Below are 24,410 nucleotides of genomic sequence, written 5' to 3'. Positions count from 1 at the left end.
ACTGGTAAGTTCTTTTTTATTACTTTCACTTTCGAAGAGAGCATTACGCACATCTTTACATTTGAAGACCTACCACTAATAGTGGTTCAGCTACTTGCAGACTGCAGATACCAAAATCTTCCAACTTTTTGTTAAATTCAATGTGGACGAAGTCGTGGGCACAGCTAGTATTAAAATAACCGCTTTTTACTCAATACATATGGATGTCTACACGATTCATATACCAAAACAATATTTTTTACAATTTTTGTAAAAAATATTGTTTTGGTTGGTCTGTCTATCTGACTGTTTGTCTGTCTATCTGACTGTTTGTCTGTCTGTCTGTTTATTCCGGCTAATCTCTGAAACGGCTGGGCCGATTTTGACGGAACTTTTACTGGCAGATAGCTGATGTAATAAGGAGTAACTTAGGATACTTTTATTTTAGAAATTTATTTATTTTATTACTCTGCGAACTAAAAAATAACTATTTTGTTGAATTCCACGCGAACAAAGTCGCGAGTACAGTTAGTACATATATATGTAGGTACTTACACATGTACATACATACACAGTCATAAATTTTTTATCAAAAAATCACAATATTTCTCTTCAATATAGAGAATATATGTATTTTTAAGGACAATCAGTATTGTATCTTTGATTTTGGATTGATTACGGTCATGTTATGTTTCTGGTATTTGAGTAAGAAATAAAACTAACGGTTGTCATTGAAACATTGATTTATTAAGACACTAAATATTTCCATAGATGTAGCATATATTTTAAGTACAATGGGGTAAAAGTACTACAACATTGATGTTACTCAAGTACTAATAAAGTGGAATTATTCCAATAAATACCTACAAATAAGTTCTTTAGATTCGTAAATATATATAAAAATTCTTAACGCTTCAGCCTGTCATATCGCACTGCTGGGCATAGGTCTCTTTCCCCATGTAGTAGAAGGATCAGAGCTTAATCTACCACGCTGCTCCAATGCGGGTTGACGGATTAACTATGAATAATTTATTAAAAACAAATTTATTTGTAATTTGTAAAATGATAACAACCGGAACCGACGTGCTCTCCGAGGCACGGTGGGGAGACACACAAGGACTGCACAAACACCCAGACCAAGGCAAACATCTGTATGGCCAATACATGTGGTTGTTTATATTTATATAATATCGAAATATTTTTTTATTTGATATAGTTTCAAGCCATAATACCTTTTGTATAGGAATATAAAATAATGTGAGATTGAAGGTATTTTTTATTCATTTTTATACACTAAAGACAACATTCATTTAGCAATAATAATTATTGATTACATATAAATCGTACAAAATATAAACAAAAATGAAATTCGAAATATTATTAGGTCTATCTAGTTTCCCAGACTCCCTTGGCCTAGGCCCCGAGGAGGAATTGCTGGACTTCTACTGGACGCGCCCAAGATGGCGGATAGGGGACGCCACTCGCTGTTTAACCGCCGCGGGTGGTGGGGTCTTCGGGCCCCCGCGGACCAAAACCAGACGATGCGCTTCGGGTACTGTTATGGTTCTCAGAATGGACTTGTGAGCGCAGGTGGGTTGGCACGGAGGTGCGGCGGTGTGTGTGGCGCTGAGACGGCGCGGAGACGTGGGGTTTTTCCTTCCCTCACGCGGCGGACGGGGTGGGCGGGTTCGCTCGTCCGCTCTAAGTCGCGCAAGCGCATGCCGCCGGGTAGCACTGTGTGCCCTACAGTTTCTGCGGGGCTGCCAGGTGCGGCCCGGTGGCCGAGGAAGGGCTGGACCTTACGGTCGCCCGGACTCAGGCGGTGGGACAGCTCCTGGACCCCGTCTCCCTCCTGCAGACGGCGGAGGTATTGACTTGGAAAGATTGAGCGTCCCTTCTGACGGGGCCGAAAGGCCATCACCGGTGGGCGTCGTGGTAGTGTGCGAAAGCGATCCCATGGCGTCCCCACTAAGACTTTCCCCACGGAAAAAGATGGGGGTTTTAGTGGATAGTCTGGCATTGCACCTCACGCCGGGAGTTCCACACTCCCGTCACCAGCCTCGTCTGGCGGGATTAGTGCATAAATTCATTTCCCCATCCATAAAAAAAGGATCAAGTTTAACCTTTAAGGACATTATATATTTTTATCCTGAACAAGATTTAATGTGGAGGGCTTTTTTTATTTCATTTTTGAATTAGGGCGGTATCATTTACAAAATTTAGTAAGTACGAAATTCAATCAATTATTTTTGTTTATAATTTGCACAGATATACAGATTATTAATATGATTAACATCGAATGTAATTTGAGTGACAATAAGGGCATTACATTGCTCAATGATATTGAAATTTTGTCATTGTGCAAGTATTTTTTAGTTTTGCGCCATCTATCAACATGTGCACGTATTTATAACATAATTACACATTAGAAGAAACTGAAGAATATGCAAGAAAACAAATGTGTCGCATCATTGTCCTCGTTTTTACCTATTTTATTCGCTCTCTGAGAGACAAAAAACTTTGTTTATTATTTTTTTTTCGATTTATTACATTTTATTATTATTAAATTTGTTGATATAAATCATGCACGAGTTACCTACATCTTTATTTATTATTTTATTTCTTGATTATTTGAAATATTATATTGAAATAAGTGATTCGTCTCGCCTTCGTAAGTATTACTTTAGTGATGAATATAATTAGGATGTTTATTATTATTTTAGTAAGAGGTAGTATCTCGGCCAATCTTCACTTTACTTTTGTTTTTATATTTAGGTATAATTGGGCTTACTTTATGATAAGTTCAAAACAAAACAAAATTACAAACTACTTTAAAAAAATATTTACAAACTTATTTTCTACGTAGTATTTACGTACGATTTACAATATCGTTCAATTGAAAAAAAATCATAAAAAAACGCTAACTTTTCGAATTTATTTGAAAAAATAGTCGACTCTTCATTAGAGTCGTCGAGACACTAATATTACATTAATCAGTGGTGACGTATCGCGTCTCGAGTAGTCTCGACTCTCGAGTGTTCGTCACGGGCATTGCGGGGGTGCTTTGACGCGGGGCTATAGTGAAGTTTCGTGTTTTTTTATTATGTAAAAATATAAAAGGAAATAAAAACAAATGAAATTGTTAAATACGGCATTACAACTTTTTGATGTAAAATTCATGCTCAAATATTATGCCGTTACAGAGAGAAAATACAATTTAACTAAAAAAGCCCTATTTATTTAACTTATTTTTCAGAATTGGGATAAATTCACAAAAAGTTTAAACAATACAATTTATTTATCACTTTATTAAATATAACATATATTTTTGTATGATAAACACATATTCAACGATAAACTTTTTTAAACTTTGGGTGTATTTTGGTTTTGAGCGATGTAATACCCTTAAAATCTATCGTCTAACATTTAGTAACATTTAGGATTAAACGTATTTTTTCCGCTCTAAATTTTGAGCTTTTTCTTTAATTTTTATTGCTAAGCATTTAATATACTATACCTAAAGAAAAATGAGAAAAAATTTGGCATCTTTGATTTCCTGTTCGGGGAACAGAATTCTCGGTAGAACTCTCGTCGAGAGACATCATCACCGAGTAGAGTTTCTGAATAATATATTGCAATAATGCAGAATAGTGTGAAAAGTATTGTTCTATTAATACCTGCACGCATGCTGTTAATGTTAGTTAAATACAAGTAAATGGAGTTTATCTTTGACAGCGATATATTTTAATCTGGTATCCATAGAGCTTATCAATAAAATAAAATCATATTGAAGCAATTTAGACAGTAATTGGTAGAGGGTCTTTAGTTGTGTCTTCAGTGAGACTAATTTAAAGTTAACACTAGTAACAGATGTTGATGAAAGTGTATGTTTAATGTTCTCGTTTTACCTAATGTAACGACACAGTTGATACGCTTCGCCTTTTCATTCCACTAGGCGACTTTTTAATGTCCTCTTCCTGAGATAGACTATCACTACTCTGTAGATTGTAGGCCTTCGTAGCCTGACGTGCCGCGTTTTCCCGAATGATCCTATCGGCTCGGAGTCGTAAAATCTGAGCTGCCTCCTCGTGGTATTCCAACGCGGATTCCAAGTCGCTTCGGGACAGAACGAAGAGAGTCGAGTACCCACGAGATCTGTATCAAGGAGTTATGCATGTTTATTTTTAAATTATGTTAAAATTCTTATTTTACATAAATTAAGGAAAACGAAATAACAAGAATTTTGATCGCAGGTAAGTATTAATTTCTGATTGTGGCTTAAGGACGCTATTACATTTTTCCACAAATATCAGTGTTTTTCACGTACCATTTTAATTAATTAGGAGTCACCCTGAGAGGATATTTTGGTTTCAAATGAAAGATAATATATTCATCTCCGAGTGAGACCATAAAAATTCTATAGCCCCATACAAACTTTTTACATAAATACAGTTTAACCATCACAGAAATCGCAAAAAATTAAAAAAAGACGGGTCTGAATAGGAACCATTATAGCTAAATACACTGCACTAAGAAAATAACTACACTAAGAAATTGTTGCTTATTTAGTCCTCTATGCGTAGCGCTAGATATTTTATATAAAAATAAATAATATTTCCATTTATGAGAAAAATAAGAAACGCTCTCAAATTTCTTCATACATTTTTTACAAGTGAACCATCGTCGTTCGTCATTCCGCGCCGAAACGCGCTCATGGAAGCACGGCTGTATCGCTTCAGTGCAAGTAATAATTACGTAAAAAATGAGTTCCTTGTGTGTACTGTGCTTGGACGAAATTGATACTTTACAATCGATTGTCTTTGCTATGCATCTGGTTTATATATAATAATCAATAATAATAAGTAATCTTCGCAATTTGTCTTCTTTTCAACCGACTTCAAAAAAAGGAGGAGGTTACTCAATTCGACCGTATATATATATATTTTTAATGTATGTTCGGAGATAACTTTTTCGTTTATGAACCGATTTTGATAATTCTTTTTTTGTTAGAAAGGAGATATCCCTAGTTTGGTAATATGATAAGGAAACTAGGATCTGATGATGGGATACTAGAGAAATCGAGGAAAACTTTCAAAAATCCTACGGGTGACTAGTAAATTTAATCTTGTTTTCATTAAGTACTATAAAGCACTACTATTTAATAAAGGTCTGGAGTCGATCTGATGATGGAGAAGAAAGATAGTCGAGGGAACTCTTCAACAATTTATAGCAATTACCTGGTGTTTGAACTTAATTCGTTTCTATCGATGAGAACTTTGCACCTATATGAGTTACAAGTGCCATTACAGTCTGATGATGGAGACGAAAGATAGTCGAGGGAACTTTTCAACCACCGGTTCGGAATCTGTGTCGCAGGACCAAGTTTGATGATGGAGCCCATAAACACTCGAGTGAATTTCTCAACAATTTACAGCAGTTACCTTTTGCTGTTTGACGACCGCTTTGATATAATGGTGCATGTGCCGTGTCGGCGGCGCCTAAACACCGACGGTCGCGGGTTCAATTCCCGCTCGGAGTAGATATTTATGTTTATACTAATATTTATTTTTGGTCTAGTTGTTAATCCTTGTGGTTCTCCCAACCAACCTAGCCTCAGAGAACACGCTAGGCTGTCAGTCCCGGTTGTTATTACGTACAACTGATAGCGAACTTTACTCATAGTATGTCGACGCGTTAGCGCAGCGGTCACAGCACTGGCTGTTGCGCTGGCGTTAGTGGGTTCAATCTCCGCGCAGGACAGACATTTGTATTGGCCATATAAGATGTTTGTCATGATCTGGGTGTTTGTGCTTGTGTATTGTAATATTTTATAATATTGAAGTCGATGCCAAGTAAATACTACAACAACCTGACTACAATAACAAATACAAACAACACACACAAAAAACAAGTACAAAAAATATTATTAAATATATCAAAACAATAACAGAATAATAACAGTATTCAAACTAATTTATAGTCAATGAAACAAATTATGAAAGAAAACTGAATACAACTTACGAGTAGATACTAGAGTAGTTATTTTTTTACTTGGCACCGACTTCAAAATTATAAAATATTTATTAAATCATTTCTGATTAACTAAATCAAAATACGAATTACTTTGTACTAAGTAAATTTATTTTTCACTTTTTAGTTTCCTGTTTGAAGTCGTTTTTTTTTTGTTAAAAATTATTTTATTTTAAATTTACATTCATCATCATCATCATCATTGTTCCGTTTGCAGAGGTATAAAATAAATAAATTTCTAAAATAAAAGTAGCCTAAGTTACTCCTTATTGCATAAGGTATATCCCAGTGAAAGTACCGTCAAAATCGGTCCTCTCGTTTCAGAGATTAGCTGGAAGATACAGACAGACAGACAGACAAAAATTGGAAAAATGTTATTTTGGTATATGGACCGTGTATACATCCGTATGCATTTAGTAAAAAGCAGTATTTTAATATAACAAAAGGACACTCCAATTTTATTTATTTGTATAGATTGTTTACGTAAAATATGTTATGTTTATATTATTATAATGTTAAAACTATAATTATATAACTTAAAATTGTATGTGATTTTGAATTATAAAAATAAGCCTATTATTATCTATTAATTTTATTCTATAGTACGACGAACGAGTAGTAGATACCCTGACGCCTTAAGACAACGTCATAAACAGAGTAAGAGAGAGGTTCCGTGAATAGTAGGTAACAGTAACTTAGTAACAGTTACCAAGTTCGACTTTAAACTTACAACTAAATTTACTAATCAATACCAGTAAAATTAAAAATTAATACTTTCAAGTACCAAGATTAGTTACGTCGGTACAAAATCGAGCAGAAAGCGGTATCAATGTGTGCGTACGTGTAATGTTATTGTGTTACGATTTAAATACCTAAACTTGAGCGAGTTAAAAATGTGATAGCGTCCTTAAGTTATCATTTACTACTACCAAACCTTTTAGAAATAATAAACATATTGTGCCAAAAATGTTATAAATTAACATTTTACAAAAATTGGCACCCAAAGTGGAACTAAAATAGGTAATTTGTTAAATACCTTACGGTAGCAGTGCGACGTCGTAGTCCTTCCAAACCAAGCAAGCTGATCTCCCCAAATACGGAACCTGTCCTCAAAACCGCCAGAACCTCTTTCTCATCAGATGCCATTACCTAAGTTATAAGAAATTAATGATAACTTGCAAATTTGAAACGCTTTTTTCTTCCATACTTAACAAATGAATATAGTTAGTCAGTATCTTTTCTGTCTAAAAATACTAGAACGATTGTTGAGAGTAAATTACGAGTATAGGTATTTATTTCAATCCTATTGTGTATTTTGGAAAGCGAACTATTCAACATAAAAACTAAAAAAAAACAACAACAAAATAACATAACTATTAAACATAGCTAAATTATAAAATAGATTGAAATGAGCGAATGTAAAAAAATTTCGATAATCTCAAAATATTTTTTAATACATTTGCTCAAAAAGTGGCGTATTGCAGGGACGTATAGCGTTCGGGATGTAGGCTATTACATACTCGTGCTTTTTTTTTACCTTTCCCGAGCTCGTGCGTTCTCTTTCCCAACTGTCAAAATAATTTCTATTAATAATTGTGTTTGCTCGCAAACGAAAAAAAAACCGACTTCAATTACATCGACAAGTAATACAACGTACATCGACAAAAAAATAGTCAAGCAACTACGCGTTATCAAAGATTACTCAAAAAGTAGTTATCAGATCTCAATGAAATTTATATGTGACTACATGATAAACATCAGCTTTCGATTAAATTAAAAATTATCAAAATCAGTATACCCAGTAAAAAGTTATTGCGGATTTTCGAGAGTTTCCCTCGATTTATCTGGGATTCCATCATCAGATCCTGGTTTCCTTATCATGGTACCAAACTAGGGATATCCCCTTTCTAACAAAAAAAGAATTATCAAAATCGGTACATGCAGTAGAAAGTTATGCGGTATAATACAACGTAGGTCGACGAAAAAAGCGTCAAGTAAAAACGCATTATTAGATATAACTCGAAAAGTAGCTGTTAGATCTCAAATAAATTTAAATGGGACCAATTGGCACACACCACCTTTCGATTAAAACAAAATTTGTTGAAATCGGTCTACCCGGTCAAAAGTTCTGTTGTAACATACATAAAAAAAAAAAAATACAGTCGAATTGAGAACCTCCTCCTTTTTTGGAAGTCGGTTAAAAAGAAAAACCAACCATGAAGTTTTTACTAAAAAAATCATAGTCGGAACTCTTTGCAATGACAGCCTTTCCACACTTGTAATGAAATATACTGTTTCATTGACATGATATCGGCGGTTTTAAAAGGTTCGTCGAAATTAAATTGACGAGTCTTATTCTAACTTAACTCGATTATTTTCTGAAATGTTGCATTCCTAATATATACGCTACTTTTGCCACATTACCTTGATTTTTGTTTGGAAAATTAAAATGTCCCAGTGCGCTGAATCTGAAAGTAACGGCACCAGAAGAGCAAGGTCCTCACCAGGCACTCCCCGCTCTTGACGATGTACATGTGGTGGCCCACGTCCCCGCGGCGCACCACCGCGGCGCCCGGCAGGAACGACTCCGGCCGCAGCTGCAGCACCAGGTCGTGCAGCAGCGACGGCGAGCAGTCGCGGAACAGCTCCACCTGCGCCGACGAAGCTAACGTGCTAGCTTTGACGCGATTTAGCTTAATCTACCACGTTACTCCACTGCGGGTAATTATGTACAATCGAGCGGCGGTAACGTGCTTGCTTTGACGCGATTACGGTTCAGCTTGATCCACCACGTTACCACTGCGGGTAATTATGTACAATCGAGGAGTGTTTAACCCTAACCTATCTAACTTAAGAAGTACAACGTTTAACGACAGTTTCGTTTAACAAAAAAAAAAAAATAACCCTAACCTATCCATAAATTACACTCCTCGATTGTACATAATATCCCCACTGCGGGTTGGTGGTATATGAGTGCTGTGATAACGACCGGGATCGACAGCTTAACGTGACCTCCGAGGTATGGTGGGGAGACACGCAAATACTGCACAAACACCCCGACCAAGGTAAATATTTGTATGACCTATACAAATGTTTCTCATGTGCGGGTATCGAACTCGCAACCGCCAGCGACCCCTTGAGGGCAGACATCCGAACCGAAAACAAATAATGCTCTGATACAAAGCTAAGCATAATTACTACAGTGTGGTTTTAAGTGAACTTTGTAAGATAAAACTTATTTTTCAAGTATACTTCTAGGGCTTTTGAATCGTCATTTTACAAAATAATTTTATATTTGTTAATAAATGAATCATAATTAAAGTGAAGCTACCAGTAATTCGGAATGTAGATTCTTCAGAGAAGATCAGGTATGATACACGACAGTTACTCTTTAAATAAAAACTGTCAACTGACACACAGGAAGAGTCATGTAAGACAAACTGTCAGATAGATGATTGTGACTGAATATTATGACATGTAATATCGACTGTGATGTTTTTTTTTTTATTTGTTAATAGTTTTTGTTTTATAAAATTTCATAAAATATTAAGAAGAAAAACGTACAACAGTTCTATAAATAATCTTACCTGACTCAAAATCGACATGTGTACGTAGAGGGCCACGTCTCGTTTCATGTTGTAGGGCAGCGAATTCAAAATTTTTGATTCATCTGTAGATATATTTATTAGCTGTATATGCTATTACGAAAAAAATGGTTATTTAAATATTATAATGAAACGACATTTTCGGATTTTGTCGCGGTTTATTTAGTTTTCATAGATGCCCGACGTTTTGGATACTTTACAGTAACAATGGTCACGGTATAGAACTTAATAAGCCGCGATTAAATCCGAAAAAGTTGTTTCATTTATTGAAATATTTGTAAATTTCGGTATCAGAATTTTATGGTAATATTTTATTAAGGTTTTAAATATTAGAAGACATATTTTAAAAAGTGCTTAAAGGAGAAATTTTGGTAAAAAAACACAATATGACTACTGGGGTACATTTTATAATTCATAAATTATCCAAAACTAAAAAACCATAAAATTTAAAAAAAAATGTGGGAACTTATAATATCCTTAACAGAGACCAGACCAATTTTCTTTATTGTCCATATATGCATGATTACTAGATATAGATGTGCCGGACAATATCGAAGGCTTGCTGATGATGGTGAAAAAGTTAGACTTCTCAAGGAACGATGTTTAGACTTTGTTTCCAGATTTAATGTAACCATATCAGTTAAGTAACTTTTTGTGGGATTATTGTTGTAAACTAGCGACCCGCCCCGGCTTCGCACGGGTGCAATGCTGATACTAAATATACTACAGAATGTCTTTATTTATAGTATGAAGCTAGCTTATAGCATGGTTATTAACATAATAACAACAACATTCAAATATTTGTCGTTAGATTACACGTTGTTACAGAATGCGTTGAAGAAATAAAGGTTCACTGCTCGTTCCTGTAGGTGATAGCGTGATAATATGTATCCTATATGTTGACTCGACTTCTTAATAATATTTATGCTAAATTTGAAGTAAATCCATGCAGCACTTTTTGAGTTTATCCCGGACAATACATACAGACAAACAGACAAAAATTCTAAAAACTATATTTTTGGCTTCGGTATCGACTGTAGATCACACCCCAAGTATTCTTTAAAAAAATATTCAATGTACAGTTTTGATTTTTCTACCATTTTATTATACGTATATAGATATTCAACTAACCAAAGCACCGCTGCTGGTTCCAGGTGAAGTTAAACCAACAAGCAATACGGCGTTGTAACGACACAGGCAAGTTCAGCCTGCGCATGTACCACGTACAAGCGTCAACACTGTTGCGGTATTCCGTCTGTTAAGTTGAAATTTTGTACATAAATCTTACACTAGATTATGAAAGATGAAGAATTTTTATGTTTATTATTTGTATTCTGGTGGTCTTCTAAGTTGTGCAAAATATCCAATGTCATTTTAAAGTTATTACAATGTACAACTACATTTGAGGTAGGTATAGTCACTTTATTACAATGTACCATTGTAACATAACTTTAAAAAAACTACTGAAAATATTCTAAATTCTACGAAAAGCTTTATATTACAAGAATATACACAATAATTAGCAAGTGGTGTTTTCAAATGCATTACAATGAAACTATGAGATAACTCAAAAACATTACTAAAAATATTTCAAAATGTACCAAAATTTTTTGTGCATGATAATTAAAAAGTCGTGATTTCTGTCCCTGAATATTAATTGAGTAGAAATAAATAAGCTACTGGGTCCTAAAAAATAACGTCCACTCACCTTAGCCTTAGTAGCCGTAGCGATGATATCCCGTATCTGACTTATCAGCAGTGCAAACACAAAGACACCCATCAGCCAAGCAGCCGTCATGAACAGATACTCAACCGCGTTTTCTGGCTTTGGATTTTTACCTGGTGAAAATTATGCCCTATCGTATCACCACGAACAAAATTTATATATACAGTAAAGATAATATTAGAACTATTCAAAACATAAAATATCTTGATAAGTAATGACGATATACGAATTAACATTTGACTTAGAAATACACATACATACACAGGAAACGGTATATTGAATACAAAACATTGCAAAGAGCACGTCTCGAGAAAAGTATAGTAGTTCTTTTTTTTTTAATATATAGACTAGCGCTTGACTGCGATCTCACCTGATGGCAAGTGAAGATGCAGCCTAAGGTGGTGCGCGCTTGCCTAGAAGATGCCTATTTACTCTTGATTTAAAGATACCCAAGTTATAGTTCGTTCAAGTTCATGTAATCCATAATGAAGTAGCAGTTAGAATCCATTTAATAGATTAAAAAACTTGAGCCCAACTGTGGGAAGACAGGAAAAGAGAAAATGAATACAAAGAAAGAATAACTACTATAATTACCAATCGAAGTGGCGGTCTTGGTTGCAAAGTAGAAACAACGAATATAAGCGTTTCCCTTGTTGTCGTACACCCACCCGTCAGAGCCGAGGCCCATGTAGTCACTTATGGCGTAATAGGCGCAAGCGTTCAGGTGAATTAAGTAGAAGATGTAGAATAGCGTTTTACCGACTCGAACCTTAAATTATTGTCAAATAGACAGATACAAAAAGTTCACAAATAAATATATTATGGATTGTGGTTATAAAATTAAAAGTAAAATGATAGAAACTAAACAATTCATTACTGACAATAATGAATAACGCATACTTTTTTAAGTGTAGTACACTGAAATTTTTTAATAAATCAAACGCTTACAACGATATACCATATGTTCTTCATCATCATCATCATCATTCCAGCCTATTGCAGTCCACTGCTGGACATAGGCCTTCACAAGTTCGCGCCAAAAATGCGTGAACTCATGAGTGTTGCCCATAGTCACCACTCTGGGCAGGCGGGTTGGTGACCACAGGGCTGGCTTTGTCACACCTAAGACGCTGCTGCCCGTCTTCGGCCTGTGTGTTACAAAGCCAGTGGTTAGATGGTTATCCCGCCATCAGTCGGCTTTATAAGTTCCAAGGTGATAGTGGAACCTTGTTATCCCTTAGTCGACTCTTACGAGACCTACGAGAAGAGAGGGGGTGGCTATATTCTTTGGTGCCGTAGCCACACAGCACATATGTTCTTGGATAATGATAAATGAATAAATTGTGTGGATATATAAACTTGATGAAACGGATTGTTAACATTTAAGGTACCTACCTATGTTAAGATTACAGAAAAAATTAAAAATTCAATTAACTACGTCAGAGATTTAAGTTATAATATGTACGGTAAAAATATAAGAAAAGCCTAGCTAAATATTAAAAGTAATATTTACCTGAAAAACACATTTATTAAGTTCCAAAATTAGTATTTAAAGTTCTAATTATGTGATTAGTAAAATTTAACTGGAAAACTTACAACGTATGGGCAATGCAAAATCCGGTCCATAGCACGGTGGAACTCCCAGAACGTTTGCAGTTTCAGAAGTCGTGGAAGGCGGAGAATAACTCTGTCCGTTCCAAAGTAAAGGTACAAGATGTCCAGAGGCATGAGCGATAATACGTCGAACTGTTGTGAATTTAAACAACAATAGAAAATACCTAAGTAACTACGTGTAAATCTCTTACAAATTAATGAAAATATAGAATGAAAAATATAGCAATCGTCTTTTCTCTAGATATAACGTGCAAATAAATCTTTCAAAATAAAAAATATTTTATAATCTTCTACAACTATAAATTAAAGAAATATGTTGAAATAAGTATGTTTATTTTTAAATAGTTGATTTTTGTTTTACACTTATAAATTTCCTTTTGAAGTTTCTTGGTTATGACCTTTTTTCTGTAACTTACTTTGTATTCTAGCTTTTTGTGGTAGTTCTTCTTCGTTTCCACCGTATCTTCCACCATGAAACCCTCGTTCAAGAACATCAGTCTCGGTTTGACAAACATCACGTCTATCAAATATATGGCATCACAAAAATAGTCGATTGTCATCCATATCGGTAGGTTATTAGGAGTCTGGTAAGGGAATGAGGCACGAAGGGCTATCCCCCAAGCATTATAACTGTAGCAAAAGGTGACGAGAAGAAGCCAAGCTATATAGCTTTTGCCTGGTAAAAGAATTCTGTAATGAGTTTCTCTGTTTTTGAATTTCATTCATAAATGTATGATTGTGATATACACAAAATTTTATCCCACACTATTGAAACAAAAGCAACAAAATTTATTATTGAATTAAAACGATTAAAACCATTTTGTAATAATTGATTTATTTAGAGCTTCTCTTCTCTTCTTTTTAATTAACTAAGTTAATTTAGTCTCGGTCTTTTGCCCATTCATTTAGCATTGTTATATAACTTAATAGTCACCCAACAGTATCAACAGTAACTTACAGCTAACATTTGAAGATAGTTATTTAATTAGATTGATAACGTAATATCAGACTACCACATAATATTAGTAGTTTAAACTTACTATGATAATCGATAGATTTCGAAGGGTCCAAGAACGATGGCAATTTCAGAAAATTGAAATGCTTTACTCGTGTAGGAGAAGGGGGCTCAGAAGGTAGCCCAGGAGTTTGTGGGGTCTCCACCAACTGCACTTTCTTTACCACTTTTTGAAACCTAAACCAATAATAGCGGTTTAATACATATTTAACAATACAATGCTGGATATCTACTCTATTTAGATACTAGCTGACCCGGCGAACTTCGTATCGCCTAACACAAACTTTATCGTATGGTATTAAAGTTCAAATTGACTTTTAAGTATTATCACAAATCTTTTGTATGGGAGTATAGAAAAGTGTTGTTTTTAGACTTTTTCAGGAAATTAATTTTTTTTTTTTTAGAATTTTTCTCTCCGTAAGAACCATCCTCGTACTTCAAGGAATATGTTAAAAAAAGAATTAGCGAAATCGGTCCAACCGTTCTCGAGTTTTGCGCTTAGCAACACATTCAGCGACTCATTTTTATATTATAGATGTTCCCCGATATTTATGTATTCGAATTAAATTAGTCTTTTCTTTTAATCCAATCAACTTTTTTGGAATGTAAGCAATTTGATGTAGTACTTACTTCTCCTCGGATGCCTCTTTCGGAGTAGTTTCATCAAAGTTCTTTATCTCCGTATCATAATTGATACTATTTGGATCAAACTTGACATATTCTTTCGAATCGCTCTGGAACAACTTGACCCTCTGAGGTGGTAGAATAGATCTAAAATGGACCAACAAACTTAGAATTGTAGTTCAATTCAACATTTATTAAATTCATCAAAAGAAACCTTTCTAATATCAACTTACGATCTGCGTTCTTCCGATTTAATTTTTATATCTTTTGATTCGATGAACCAATTCGATTTTCGTTGTCTAAAAATGTTAGAAAGTATACAAAATATGATTTCTAAGTTATAAATGACAATTAACTGATCTCTTGCCTTTCCTTTTACAAAATGAATGTCTAAGCTTAAATTTTAAGACAAAAAATAAACATAAAAAAAACTTACAACTACTTTTTAGTATAATTTTTTTGGAATATTTTAATTTTGTTTTTATTTCTATGAACGAACGAGTTTGTCTCATATTCTGTTTTGTTTGCTCTCTTTTCCAAAGAAAATTATTAGTCGATTAATCCTGGATGACTCAAACTCGAGAGATATCGTAATTTCACTTTAATTTTATGGTCGCATCGTAAACTATGTGCATGTGATATTTTAATAACCGTACTGAAAGTTTTACGACTTAATTCAATGTCCAATCATTGGTTTCTTATAACTTTAAAATGTATACAAATATATGTTACTGAATAAGTAATAATTAGTAGACAGACTGCTAAAATTTTCTAAATACAGTTTTTGTTTTTCGTGTTTTTTTTTTGTGACTAACTATTATTAAATGTTCCAAAACCATGTAACTTATTTTATTATTATTCGTGGTCGAAAGAATACTAAAAGTAACCATTATTACCAGACAAATGTAATCGTATTTTTCAACTAATCAATTTTAATTTAAGTGAAAACTTTTGGCGCACTGCACACACATTATTGTCGTAGGTAGTTAGGCTGATCCGTCACGCTCTAAGGTAAAAGCCTCGATCGGGTGAACTCGGGACTTGTTGCGTTATTTGCTTGATTGTGATTGCCAATAAATTTTTCACTTCTGCCGTGCGGTCTTAGGCACACTATTTTTTTATTTTTGTATTTCATTAAAAAGAAGAAGCAAATTTAACTAACGTAGCGTGAGTTGGTGAAGACTCTGGAGTGCCCCATGATTGATAGGTCTTATCAATCGACGACTTCCCAGATGAGATGTATTCGTCGGAAGATGGATGTACCGTACGCTAGAAAAAATTGTGAATAATGTAAAACAACAAATATATACAGATTGAAGAATTGTTTTTATGTATAATTTTGAACTAAGTGTTTTGTGTCAATTTACCGGCACTAAATATTTCTTGGTACCTATTGTATGTTAAGCTACAAAATGAAAAAGATGTATTTATAACAAAAAAAATAAATAAAATTAAGTTGGTAACTTTGCAATTATGGTGGTAAATCAACATAATTTGTCATTGTCAAGCCTAAATAATAGCTTATTACTTAATTTAATATTATGTTTACACGGTGCAAAAAAAATAGTTTTAGTGATAATTGACCTATATACAAAGTTGCTTGCTTTTTTACAACCTTGTTAATGCTTCAAAGAGCAACAAGAAACAGTCCAATATCAATTTTTCTACAAGATTCAGAACCTCTAGCAATATCAAAATATGTTCCATATAGCTCAATGATACACCTAAATATACACCAAAATATGCATCTACACCTAAATATACCTAATACTTTATAAGTACATGTTTTGCGCAGACCATTTTATTAGGCGGTTAATCTAACATGAAATTTAAGGCGTGTAGATCAATCGTGAATTTATGACAACAACAAAAAGATAATAAAACATGTAAGAGGTCTTTTCATAGCACATGGATGATATAACACTTTGACTAAGAATATACTTATAGCTTAGGACGTAGTATAGGACGTAAGTCGTTTATACCGATCTCTTCCTGGCTACTTTATACTGACATTATTTTAAAAGACAGTGCCGAGAAATGTTCGAAAATAACGCAATGAAAACATACGACTTTGATAATTGATACTTATGTTTCATTTATTATTTAATTAAAATTTATTTAAAGCGAAATGATAAATGTGATAAGAGCTATTTTTAAAAGTAAACGTGTAGAAATTGTTTTCCCTTGCAGTTGTTAACACCAATTGAACAACATAAATATATAAGTTTAGGTCCATTCGTCTTTCCTTAATACGATAGTGGTAAATTTTTTGTCATCATCGTCATCATTACAGCCTATACAGTCCACTGCTGCACATAGGCCTCCACAAGTTTACGCCAAAAACAACGTGAACTCATGTGTTTTGCTGTCATAGTCACCCACCACGCTGGGCAGGCGGGTTGGTGACCGTAGGGCTGGCTTTGTCGCACCGAAGACGCTGCTGCCCGTCTTCGGCCTGTGTATTTCAAAGCCAGAAGTTGGATGGTTATCCCGCCACCGGTCGGCTTTTTAAGTTCCAAGGTGGTAGCGGAACTGTGTTATACCTTAATCGCCTCTTACGACACCCACGGGAAGAGAGGGGGTGGCTATATTCTTTAGTACCATAGCCACACAGTACAATTTTTGTGCTGGTTCAAAAAAAAAATTATTTCACTTACACAAGATTTCATATTTTATTTGTGTATTTATGAGACTCGAGACTAAAATCTTATTTAACTTTTTTAATTGTCTATATTTTTATTTTAAATTCAATTATGAGCCGGACAAATCATTTAGGCGAGCCGGAGCTAGCTACTCACCGGTGTAAGAGAAAAGTTGGGAACATAGTTGTCTTTACAACAAAATAGTTAATAATTATATTATTTATACGTAATATTTCTTAAAGTTCGAAGTTTAAAAAACCTTTCCTCGGATGAAATATCCTTGTTTCATATAGACCAGTAAACATAGTCTTTTCTAGTTAAAGGTTCTACTTACTTTAAGTAGTCAGATTATTTTTTTATGCAAAATAAAAAATAATAATAATAATCATAATACATATTTCGACCGAACCGTACCATAGTTTTCACTGTGTAAACTAGGTATTATTTCTACCTATGACGTTTAATATAATATCAAATCTTATGAAAAAAAAGAATTAATTATTTTACATACAACAGAATGACTTATAATAATTGTGTTAGCTCGCAAACGAAAAAACCGACTTCAATTACATTGACAAGTAATACAACAGAAGTAGACGAAAAAAATTAACAAACGCATTAGTCGTCACTACGATTTTCGAGGGTTTTCCTCGATTTCTCTGGGATTCCATCATCAGATCCTGGTTACCTTATCATGACACTTGGGATATCTCCTTGTTTTTCTTCATGCATCGTTAATGCTCTACGTAGCGTACATAGCGATTTATATTGTGTCCCCAAAAAAAATTTCCAAGGTTTATTTCGTGGTATCGAACTTCACTAGAAGTAATTTACGACCTATATGTCTACCGGCAATACGAAATGGTGTTTACACCGCAATAGGAAAGTACAGGCGTAGTTACGTATTCAAATCACACGATGACGGAGGTTAATGGGCCGTCCTTGTTCGTACCTGCCTCGTTGGATCAGATATCTCAATTACTGATTTGAATATTATGATTTTTTTCAAATTTAAATGTATTTTTGTATGCAAAAAAGTACGATAATGTTTTATACATTTTAAAATATTTTAAAGCTTAACCTTATTAAGTACGATTAATTATAGAGTACGTTTATCTCAATTTCGTTGTTAAATTTATAGGTTTGTTATTAAAATATATGCATTTATGTTATTATAGTAATCAAATTAGTGACATTACACGAATATTACATTTTGTAATAGATACGATATTGGGTATCTATTTCGCTAACAGGTACTCCTATGTGTCGTAGGACCCGCCCTGCCCTGCTGCCATGTAAGCGTAGGTAAGTAATTAATTTACTTATCATCTACTAACAGTAAAACAGAACCTTCAAAACTATGTACTATATCTAATTCTGTATTTCCAGTATTAAAAGTTGCTGGCATATTATAGTGTCACAGGAAAATCCAAAAAAACTTAAATCAAATATAATATATAAACATATATTAAAATACATGCCATGATAGGTACTTAAAACTATGAAATAAATTCTCTTTTTGAAATACAATCATTATTCCTTTGCTATTATCAGTATCGGTATAAAAAATTAAAACAAATTAAAAATAATACAAAATTATTTTTGTTAAAGACTTTTTTTTCATAATAATGAAAGAGAATAATTCCAATCTTTTTACTAAAGGACCGCACCTACCGTAATTAGGACAATATATCACCCAATTTTTAAAGCTTAATAAAATTCCTATATAAATTACTGCATAAAATTATTTGTATGTTTAATTTAAAGGTAATCCAATTGAATACAAAAGTCCCTAATTAGTGTTGCGAGACCACTATAGTATTAATGTTGCGTGCCACAGTCGTATAAAACAATAGAGCTTAATTGCGAAGCTAGGCCGCAGATTAGACAATGATTGTTTTTTTTTTTTTCTTTTTAAATTCATAGGAAAACTGTGTAATAAATAAAAAACTAGGAAAACTAGGAAAACTATTTTAGCCTTGAAATTATTAAACTGAGTTTGCATGAGTTTTGATAAATCTGAAAGAGATGTTTTCTATTTTTAGTAAATATTTTTTTAAGTTCCAGATTCATTTCCTATCTACCTTAAGGAATTTCTCTTAACTCCTCCGACTGAAAATCTATACCATATTAAACTTAACTCTTACCTGCCTTTATAATTAAAAAAATAAAAACAAATACATAATGAATATAAAGTCCGACAATTAAGATGCAAACTCAATTGAAATTAGCGTCATTGATTTCAGTCTTTAAAATTCTACGCGTATTAAATACTCATTCGAATAAATGACTTAACCCTTTTAATTATAAATTATATATATTTTAATTAGAGCTTACCACTTCTACTTCTATTTCCATATTAAATAATATATCTACACGGAACTAAAATTTTAAAATGAAAACGTAGGCCGATGGGAAAACAATCGTAATTTTCCGAACGCGTGCGGTCGGCGCGTGCCAACCACTTGACTGTCCCGTAAAGAAAAACTTAAATGCACACAATAGCTTATACTAGGGGTGTCACTCGCAAGGTCTTGTGTAGACAAGACACGTTTAATTACATTTATTTACTAGCTCATCCGGCGAACTTCGTACCACGATGTTGTGTGTTTCTAGTTTTTTTTTTATTTTTTTTTTCATACAAACCTTGATGAAAAGAATGATAATATAATTGAGTTTATTCGCTCGAAAGCTATGCACATAAATAGATGTCGGCGATTCATATTTATTTATATTGATGAGTTCTTTTTTTCATAAAAATTCAGTAACGTTAATTTGTCTCGGCAGAGATAACGTTATTTATGAAATATTACTTATTTACAGTAACGGCACATATCTATACTGTTTATATATAATGTATATCTATACCGTTTCCGTATTACCTGCTGAAATTTCCAAACAAAAAAAGATGATTGTATGGGAAGTTATTGTAAACTATTGTGTGTTTGAAACAGGGATTCCAAAATGTTCATATAATTTTTACTTGTTTTCATCTGGGCTATCTGGTATCCAGATTTTATTTGGAACTTTCAGCTGGGCGTAATTGCTATCGTTACCTATAAAGGTAACGAAATTATTGATTGATTGATTGGTTTAATTATTACGACCGTACAATGTATGAAATTGACAGATTCAATTTATAATTAAGTACCGTTTTTATTAGTTTTTAAATTACTTCTGAATAGTTAGTGTACACATTTGTATTCTATTTTGGAAAACAATAATTAATATGAAATCATCAAAATGAATCAAATATGAATGATCGAACAATAGCTTACTACTGTCCGATGATTACCATTATTTATTTTATTGAAACAATCCTTTTGAATAAATTTTTTTATTACCAACTGAATTAAAGTATTATAATAATTTATTGATGAAAAAATGACGTGTATATTATGTATTATTTTCTTATCAGGGGTCGAATCGGCCCGTCAAATACGTTTGTAAATAAAAGGGAGGGAGGGGGGATCTTGCTAAGTACGATGATATAATTATGATAATTCGAGGAATATTTTTTTTCACTTTTTCCAAACATTACAATTCTTAAAACTTTTTCATGACAACGGAAAGTCATTCTCACGTACTTAAGAAGTCTACTATGTAAATATTTATGAATCATTATCAAAATGGTAAATACAATACTAATGTATAGAAATACATACACTAAGAAACATAAATTTTATTTGATATAAGCGCATATTGTTTTATCTTGTATGTTAAATAAATTATAAAATGACTATTATAACCAGAGTCACTCGCCCAATATTTTATGAGCTCGGCATTAGGCTAGTTAAAATATTGATGATTGTTAATTCTAATTTTATTTATGTTTATTTGTTCGCATATATGTCCTGAAGTGGAGACCGCGTCTTGGCAAACGGAGTGTGGGACTCCCTCCGACTCACTGGACCGACGATCTACGTAAGGTTGCCGACGTAGGCTAGATGAAGGTTGCAGAAAACCGGGATGTCTGGCGTGAACTTGAGGAAGTCTATGTTCAGCAGTGGATTGCGATAAGCTCAAAGAGTATATAAAGGGATAGGCTGAAGTGATGAGTGATGATCGGATAACGCTAAAGTAATGTAATTTAATGTCACGCGCTGTTGCCGCTTTTATCATTCCCCAGCGAGGCGTAGGGCGGTACGGGAATACCCGCACGTCGAGTTAAACAATTTGCACGTAGCGGCAACGCCGAAGAAGTATCGGTCAAAATATCGTTACTTGCTACTTAGTGACATCAGAGGTAACGTTATCGGTATTTTTATAATTCTATTGATCGTTAAAAACGTTTCCGTTGCCTAATTACTGTTAAATATTTTAACGATATAAAAAGTATCAGAAAAAATTAACGCTGTTTAACGGTACTTTATAATGTTAATTGGTAACCTATACCTATGCATAATATACATAATATACATGGGTATACGTTACAATACTTAACTCTACGCTTATACTGATAATAATGCAAATACAAAGTAATGTAGTTAAATGTAGACAGTAAATTACATACAAAGTGGCAAACTAATAATTATAGAGTGTACATTAAAACAATGTATTTTAATAGGTATACGAATTGACGATCGCTTTGGCGTGCATGCCGTGTCGGCGACGACGCCAAAACACCGACGATCGCAGGTTCGATTCCCGCTCGGAGTAGATATTTGTTCATAAAAATATTTATATACTGGTTGTTAGTTCTTGTAAATAAATGAATTTTTATTTTTCATTTTTTTATTTTATTTTATTTCTTGTTGGTCTCCCCAACGTTCGGAGAACACGTTAAGCTGTCTGTCCCGGTTGCTATCATGTACACCTGATAGTGATTACGCTACTCATAGTAGGGAATATATCTGCCAACCCGTAGTAGAGCACTGCTCTAAGAGCAGCGTGATGGATTAAGCTCCAATCTACTACATGGAGAAAGAGGCCTATGCCCAGCTGTAGGAAATTACAGGCTGAAGCGTAGGTATACGAAAACTCCTTGAAATGGTCTTTTTATAACACTGGACTGCGATTCACTTAAGAGTGACTTGAAATATTTTAAAATAGTTGAATAATAATATATTAATATATTATAAAACAATAAGCTATAGATTATAGTTCTATAAAATAATACATAGACAGTTGATATTGTGATAAATTTATTATTGACTAGCGATCCGCCCCGGCTTCGCACGGGTGCAATGCTGATACTAAATATACTACAGAATGTCTTTGTTTATAGTGTGAAGCTAGCTTATAGCATGGTTATTAAGATAAAAACAACAACATTCAAATATGCGTCGTTAGATTACACGTTCCCCGTAGGTGATTGCGTGATATTATGTAGCCTATAGTTGACCCGACTTCTTAATAATATTCGTGCCAAATTTGAAGTAAATCCATGCAGTACTTTTTGAGTTTATCCCGGACATACATACAGACAAACAGACAAAAATTCTAAAAACTATATTTTTGGCTTCGATATCGATTGTAGATAACACCCCGAGTATTCTTTAAAAAAAATATTCAATGTACAGTTTTGACTTTCCTACCATTTTATTATATGTATATTATTTAGATAGGTATACGTATTAGATTTCTTTGGTGCATTTGTGGTAAGAATAAAAAGATTAAGATAAGTGAAAGCCCTAGATATTATATTCTCAGCTGGTGGTTAGAAGAAGGCTTCGTCGCTCGAAAATTGAAGAATAAATCTTTTGGACCGATACGAAACAAAACAATTTCACAGTTTATAGCGCCATTAGATGTTTCAATGCCGAAATACGAGAGCTTTAATTGGAGTAAAGAAAAGCTCTCACCCATTTTCTTATGCCTAGTACTAATAAGTAGGTAGACTAACTTAGAATGTGACGCTGTACTTAAGAGGTGAGAGATTATTTTTTAATAAACTAAACAAAATCGTAAATAACATATGAATGGAAAAAATATTTGAATTATACACAAATTAAAAATTACCTTTCTAAATCTTAACATGTTGTGAAAGTATTTTCGCAATCTGGATAAGGATTTTACTGTCGCAATATATCTCCACCCTTTTTAATCACGACCGACAACACTACATAAACAAACGATATATCAGTAAGAAACATCAATATCACTGCGCTACATGTTCATGTACAAAAACGATTATAACACTTACACGTCTGAAAACACTATTTCACAGTTTCAACGCGAACTTTCCTTGAACATTTCACGTAGTCGTATTATAAGCTAAGGCTGTAAGGGTTCATGTAAATATTTGCTGTGATACCTGTATATAATCAGTGCAGTGATTATATTGGAAGCGACTGGGCTTTAAAGCGGCGAAAGCGCTTACGCTAACTTCATGTCGAGCTATTATACATTTTATAATTTATGATGTTTTGCTGTAAATAGTGTTCTAAAAAGATTACTCCTATATTTTTACTTCATTATATGTAAATTAATTCTTGTTCTTAAAAATAGAATGACGAAAAATACAAACATTCATTAAACAAAATTAAAGCGCTGAAAGAAAAGCGTAAAATGGACAAAATAACCCAGATTTGTGACAATTTTGTATTGCGCGCGCACTAGCAAAAAAGCGTCAACCTTCGATCTAAAACAAAGCCCATTATATTAGATATGCAGTATATTAAAAAAGAACTATTTGATACTGTATGACATTGCATGTTGCTTTTTCTTGTTTTCCCTTTATAACATTAATTATATTTAGTTTTTTATTAGGTTCGCTTTGACATCACAAAGACGACATTCATCAACATATTAAAGCTTTAGCTTATCTGTGGATCTCGCAAGATCTACCCGCCGATTTTGACATAATAAATGGTTTTTGTTTGCGCGGGCCCAGAAGTGGAGTTTGTAATTTGTATTTGGTAAACAAAAAAAGACGGTGCCAATAATAATTATAATAAGTTAATAAAAAGAAATTGATTAAAAATAAAATAAAAATGTATTTAAAGTACAAAAACTCATAATAAAATAAATTTGGTTAACGTTACATATACCTACTAAGTATTTAATAAATTCTATTTAATAGACAAATATCGAAAATGGATTCAGGTGAGATTTAAAACTGGATTATAAGGGTTTGATTGACTTTTGTGATCACACCTAACCCTTTTTGGTTTAAAATATTCTAAAATTCACGACTTATAATACTTAAACAAAAAATAAAGTAATACGTTGTT

At 33.4% G+C, this 24,410-nt stretch overlaps 1 protein-coding gene across 1 annotated transcript; it reads right to left on the bottom strand.

Annotated features, from left to right (window-relative positions):
• Window positions 1-1,546: 1,546 nt before the first annotated feature.
• On the bottom strand, window positions 1,547-13,504 carry LOC123668094 (cyclic nucleotide-gated cation channel beta-3). Its single transcript, XM_045601891.1, has 10 exons — window positions 13,371-13,504; window positions 12,937-13,086; window positions 11,935-12,109; window positions 11,323-11,453; window positions 10,746-10,869; window positions 9,597-9,679; window positions 8,514-8,660; window positions 7,046-7,158; window positions 3,912-4,134; window positions 1,547-1,831 (listed from the first exon to the last, which is right to left on the bottom strand). The coding sequence occupies exons 1-10, from the start codon at window positions 13,467-13,469 to the stop codon at window positions 1,547-1,549; spliced, it is 1,530 nt and encodes a 509-aa protein (XP_045457847.1). The 5' UTR covers window positions 13,470-13,504.
• Window positions 13,505-24,410: the final 10,906 nt, after the last annotated feature.

This window comes from Melitaea cinxia, chromosome 3 (genome assembly GCF_905220565.1).
Source record: "Melitaea cinxia chromosome 3, ilMelCinx1.1, whole genome shotgun sequence".
In the NCBI taxonomy this organism is placed as follows: domain Eukaryota; kingdom Metazoa; phylum Arthropoda; class Insecta; order Lepidoptera; family Nymphalidae; genus Melitaea; species Melitaea cinxia.
The sequence above is the reverse complement of the archived record's forward strand: the minus strand, read 5'-3'. Positions and strand labels throughout refer to the sequence as shown.

Bases quoted from the DNA above. Each gene is read 5' to 3' on its own strand.
- LOC123668094 (XM_045601891.1), bottom strand. From the start codon at position 13,469: ATGTTTGTCAAACCGAGACTGATGTTCTTGAACGAGGGTTTCATGGTG. The intron at 9,680-10,745 runs GTTAGTTGAATA...ATATATCTACAG, and splicing joins GAACCAGCAGCGGTGCTTTG to ATGAATCAAAAATTTTGAAT. The intron at 1,832-3,911 runs GTATCAACTGTG...CGCCGTCTGCAG, and splicing joins GTGGAATGAAAAGGCGAAGC to GAGGGAGACGGGGTCCAGGA.